Source organism: Poecilia reticulata, linkage group LG11, assembly GCF_000633615.1.
Source record: "Poecilia reticulata strain Guanapo linkage group LG11, Guppy_female_1.0+MT, whole genome shotgun sequence".
In the NCBI taxonomy this organism is placed as follows: domain Eukaryota; kingdom Metazoa; phylum Chordata; class Actinopteri; order Cyprinodontiformes; family Poeciliidae; genus Poecilia; species Poecilia reticulata.
Window position 1 is genome coordinate 25774943 of NC_024341.1, and position 5581 is coordinate 25780523.

General features: G+C 39.9%; 1 protein-coding gene across 1 annotated transcript in view; it reads right to left on the reverse strand.

Moving 5' to 3' along the window:
- Positions 1-1107, reverse strand: part of LOC103472947 (collagen alpha-1(V) chain-like) — a 55842-nt gene extending 54735 nt beyond the window's left edge. Inside the window, exons 1-3 of the mRNA XM_017307377.1 lie at positions 1022-1107; positions 798-927; positions 101-324 (exon numbers count right to left, since the gene is read on the reverse strand). Of these exons, the coding sequence (XP_017162866.1) occupies positions 101-324; positions 798-927; positions 1022-1107 (440 nt within the window). The remainder of the gene's footprint in view (positions 1-100; positions 325-797; positions 928-1021) is intronic.
- Positions 1108-5581: the final 4474 nt, after the last annotated feature.

Sequence of the window (5581 nt, forward strand, 5' to 3'; positions counted from 1 at the left end):
CTTACATCTATTTAAATAATAAATGATTTAATTTTCTGAATATGATCCTTAAGTCACATCTAGAGATGTGAAGTCTAAAATGATCAGAAAACATGTTAACTTATTTCTCAGGTTCACTAGAAGAGCGGCTCCAAAGTCGTKGAGCCGGCTGACAGAGGGACTCCTGACGAGGGCGAAGGCAGTGAGGAATGCACCGGTGGAGAGGGAGGGAATGTACCACTGGGGTGTTGAGGAAGGGGGCAGGGAGGCAGCAGAGGAAACACAGAGGGGGGAAACAGTAGAGCCTTTTGTGAGACAGGAAGCTGCAGAGAGCAGGTCCTCTGTCTGGGTACAGTAGAGAGGACAGAAATCTGSGAAATTAAGGAAGATGGGAGGAGAACTACAAGAGCAAACAATGAGATGGTCAATAATAATATAAGAAAATGATGCACCAATCAATCAGCTATGGGTTGAAATCTGCAAATGTCTAATTCCACTTTGCTTTGAGTCAAAACAAAACAGATAAAGATTASGGAAATAAACATTGATGCATAATTGRGATAATCTAAAAATGTCTTCCTTTTCTGTTGGAGTCAAACTGTAYCCTATGTCAATGAACCTGCAGCATATTTGATCTATAATCAATGTTTATTATGTCGAGTTCTTATATCAAAACAAACTTTAACTCATTAAGAAAACCAGAAGTTTGTTCAGCCTGGAAATGTTTTCTCCATCTTTAGAAAGAGGATCAGAAAACATTATGGAACATATTCCAGTTTAATTAAGGCCCTTATACACATCTGAATATTTTTCAGAACCTCTGTAGAAATATCTTTGATGTAATATTTCTCTTTATTGCAGCTCTGTAGCATCAGCAGCTCAGCCTGGTAGAGAGGCTGGAGTCTCCCTGTGAACTCCGGTACCTGGTAGGGTGAGGTCCACRGTGGTCTGGGGTCAGATTAAGAGAGATTCAKCAATCTKGATGAACAAATACCTCCTTTGTGGGCAAATGTTACCCCAGTTAACCCGTCACCCTACAGACCTCCTGGGGTTATRGAGGCAACTATGGAGGGCATCTGTTTTGAGGTGGTTCRAGCTTCTCATCTGGATTCCTCCTGCTTGCCTCATTTTGAAGGTTTTCGAAAGCAAGGCACATTGGAAAAATGCCCAGAAGCAGACCGAGAACCSATTGGTGGGACTTTATGCCCTTCTGGGTTAGGAACGTCTTGGATCACTGAGAATGATGTAGAAAATATCACTGGGACGTTTTACTATCTGGGTTCTTCTTCTGGATCTGCGACCTCCAAACTTTACAATCACATAATGTCTGGTTTTGGTCTAGTTACAGGTTCTAGTCCATTTAAAACTAGAATGAGTAACAAATATGAACCAGAATTAGGACCATGTGTGGARATTGGTGCCCAAAGTGAGGACTCAAAACAAGTTAAAGGAAAGAAATACTAGTTTTTAATAATTTCCAAAGGAAAAGAAGGAACACAGAAAAATTATTTGTTCTCAGGCTCTGCAGCCGCTTAATGAGGTCAGGAAAAACCAGCAATAAAAACAATCCAACTGTTATGGTTTTTAGCTATTTCCAGTCTGTCAGACCTTTGAAGTAAAAAGAGCTTTTCATCTCTGCCTTCAGTTCATCCGGGCTGCTGCTGCACGAACAAAGCATGCACAAGCCAAGGCGGCATCATTAATACGNCAAGAGAAGCTCAGAGGACTGCTGTTTCCTCTAAATGTTAGTTTATACTCAAATGTTTCTGCATCACCAGAAGTAGGTAATTAATTTCAAGTGCTTCCCTGCAGCTCTGCATCGCGAAGAGCAGCTCTTTCTGTGGAAGTCTGAACACCCAGCAGACTGAAGTGATGTCTGGAAAAACGATGTACATTAAGATTTAATGTAAAAATGCAGCTGGGCTCTGCGCCCTCCTACATCGACTTCCTTGAAACAGAAAATAGCAGCGACTGGGAATAGCAACTTATGCAGACAGTCTGTCATTATAAAGTTGGCAGCCGTCGTTGAACATCTTCTGCTGAAACACAACGTCTTGGAGGAATCCAGTCAGACAAACCACCAAATCATCACCTATAAAACCAAAGGAAAACAGAACAGCGATCTTCYGCTCCCTGTCTTYCTTCAAGTCTGCATTTTTAATGCGGTTTTGTCTGAAAGATGCCTTTAAAAGTTTACATTTTGAGGCGATGTCATGGTTTACAGCTGAGGCCTGAGAGGTGTTAAATCATATCTCTGCTTTGACTTCTGTGTGATTTAGCTACAGCTACCATCTGAGTCTSCTGAATTATTGAGAAAATGATGGAGAGCAACGTCGTGGTTCCTTAAGCAAAATGACGCCTAAAGAGGGCAAAAATTAAGAAACTCTTATCATATCTTAAAATAAACGAGAGAGAGAGAGGTATCCAATATGAAAATAAATTCCTGTGATAAATGAAGTTAGCCAGAGTTCAGACATGCAAGCAATTACATGCTCTATTTTTATAAAGTGTGTGGACTCGTTGACACTAATTAGCACATTAAGACAGGCTGTTTGCCATGAACTTCCAACCACCCTGTTTTCACAGATGTAACTCCACCACCAAAGTAATACCTTTATAGTAAATTTATAGCTTAGGTAAAGTRGACGTGTTTCAGTCCTGGTGAAATCTGAAGAAAATAAATAATTCACTCAGTGCCTGGAAGACTAAATCCAGGGCAAAGTGTTTTTAATAAAATCTGGTTTGGAAAAGGTTTTAGAAATGGGCTGTTTGGAGTCTTAAAACAAAAACAGACTTGTTTGTGCTTTGTGCTTCATGTAGGCTACAGATGTTGGTTCATAACTTTTTTTTAACAATGTAACCAAATTTTGCTGCTGCCACATATTTGCTCTGTTGAGAGATTTCTGCAAAGTACTAGATACAATCCTCTGGGTTATCTGAATTAAATCACACTTTATCATTTGGCATTAAAGAAACAGCTGGTTTCCATTGTACTGTGCATTATTACAATTTCTGTATATAAATAATATCCATTGTAAATATTTGWCGAGGATRAGTACGTGATWKGCTMGGATTATAAAAGAAAAACCCTTTAATCCTAATTAAGTTTATGTTGCAAACAGTCAGATTTTTATTGGGTCTAGCAAGGGTTTAAATTAAACCTTTGGGAATGCACGGATCCCTTCTGACTGCCAGACGAAGAGCCACGTTGCCAAAAGGTCAGGAAACGTGACTCAGGGCACAAAATTAGGGCCTGCAAATTGGAACAAGTCAGCTAACAGGCAGGTCATGGTTGAGGAAATTGAAGGATGGACYGATGTGAATCATGAAAGGAGCAGGAATHCATGGGAAAATGATGATGAAGGAGTGGAAAATGAAAGGGACAAGGTTAAAAATGTCAGTTTTGGTCACATGTCACCGGGAGAAGCCTTGAATGCCACACACTTCCACACAGTCACAGGAATGAGCTGTCAAAGCCCCGCTCTGCCTCCAGATATAGTGGCTCCATTCATCACCAGCGGCACAGAGAATACGAAGGAGAGGAGGGCTGCGTTATGTTATGTTTAGTCAGACTGAGACAGGCTGCCCTTTGAGGAGCCTTCTGCTTTGAAATGAGGCTGAGGAACATCCATGTCAAGCAAATATTGCCCTCTAAATTTCTCCTCTTTAGAACAAAACCCGGCTTTCATAGCTCTCTGGTTCCGCTGCTCTCTGGATGATGGTTGTAACTTGTCCATCCCTCCTCCTCTTTTCCTTCTTTCTCCCAGAGAAGAATGAATAAACATRTGAGATTCTGACCACTTTTTTCTCTAAAAAGGGCTTTCACTGCCTGGGTGGGGCGCTGTCATAATTTACACCCACATCTGCTGCTGCGCCACAATGAGCTCACACAACACGTGAGCTTTTGTCCAGGATCAAAAACGCTCTTACAGGTAGCAGGAAGGTTTAAATACCTTAAATACTCCTTTATTCCTTCCCTTCTATAAGCARCCTTTAAGCKGAAAAACRCRGCCAGCCTGACTCGGAGRCACACAGAGGCACATTCACTCATGAAGCATACATTTCCACACCCTGAGCTGCGAGAAAACATCCATAGCTTACATATGCACAAACAGAACTGTACAAAGCACACATAGACCTGCAGACACTATAAGCTTTCAGTCCCAAACCCGTGCCACTGAGGTGCTCCGCAGCATAGCAAGCTATTCATAAAAAGTAAAAATGTCTCAGGCTTCTGCCTCCAAAATACACATGGGAGACCAGAAGGGCCAATCTGGGGATCTGTGACTGAAAACCCGGCCAAAGAAAGYGGGTTTAAAAAAAACTGTCCAAGCTACAGCATCTGATTCTCCAAACTACCTGAACAATAAGAAAACCTATTTAACCACTGAATCTGAGCTTTCTAAAAATAGCAAGAGGTGAGAACAAACCACACTTTGATGTYTAAAAATCTACTTTTTGTACAAAATAGATTGGACCAAATGTTCTTTTTAGACTCAGGTGAATAAATGGGTTCTCTGTCTAAAAAGAACCCAAAGATGACTAGTGGTGCATCAGGGAACTGCTCTGCATACAGATCATTCCAAGACCAACTAATCTGTAATCTGGGGAGAGAAGAGACAGGAGGGAATCTGAAATCTGCACAAAAATTGGCTCATAATGTAAAATCCTAAACTGCAAACTTCTAATGGATCCAGCTAGTTTGTATAAAACATACATAGTTTCAATACTGATMAAATATTTACTGATATTTACTAATCAAAAGTAAAATCATCTGAGCATRTGGGAATGAAATCCCTCCTCCTTAAACAACCACAGGCCGTAATGGACGGACTGGTGAACAGGCTGAACTGGCAGGGTCCAGTTGGCAGCCTTCATCATGACGCAGAATCAACATATTTACTTCTATTACAAAAATAATTTAAGAACATGAAGTTCAGGAAGCAAACATCTAAAGAGGCAACAAAAACAAATGTTTGCACTWTTCTTCCCGAAGCTCTTTTCTGGAAGACATGCAACGGTGTAACTTTCTACATGCAAAAAAATAATGCTTCCAGATAATCATGTATCGCAATGAGAAGCTAAAATAGGAAAATAAATCCAAATAAAAAGTTTCAAAATATTTAAAAGTCTTGCTTGGGAGAGATTTGAGCAAAGTGTCTGCCGGATTCAGTGGGACGACACCTGCCAGCATCAGGCTGCAGACTCTGAGTGAGAAACTATGTCAGGAGTAAACAGTTTTATTGATATGAATTTTATATGATTTGATTTTCAATAAAATATTCCAGGTAATAGTCATTTCCTAAACTTTATTAATAATCTTTACTTGTATAAAAACTGTTCAACRACTTAAAGCTGGCATCTTTGGTATATTAGTGGAAAAAACTTTGCAGATTAACCAGGAAACAACATTTATACCTCTGTTGTTTTATCAATCTTTTAAATTTCACATAAAATTTATCCTGAAAACTGAATAATTTTACGGGATTCGTTCATAAAACTATTAAATTTGACAAATAAATAAGAGTTTGGTCCAATCATGAGCTCAGGAACCGAGTAGGAATCTCCCTGGGAGGATTTGGGAATTTGACCTGTTGGTTCA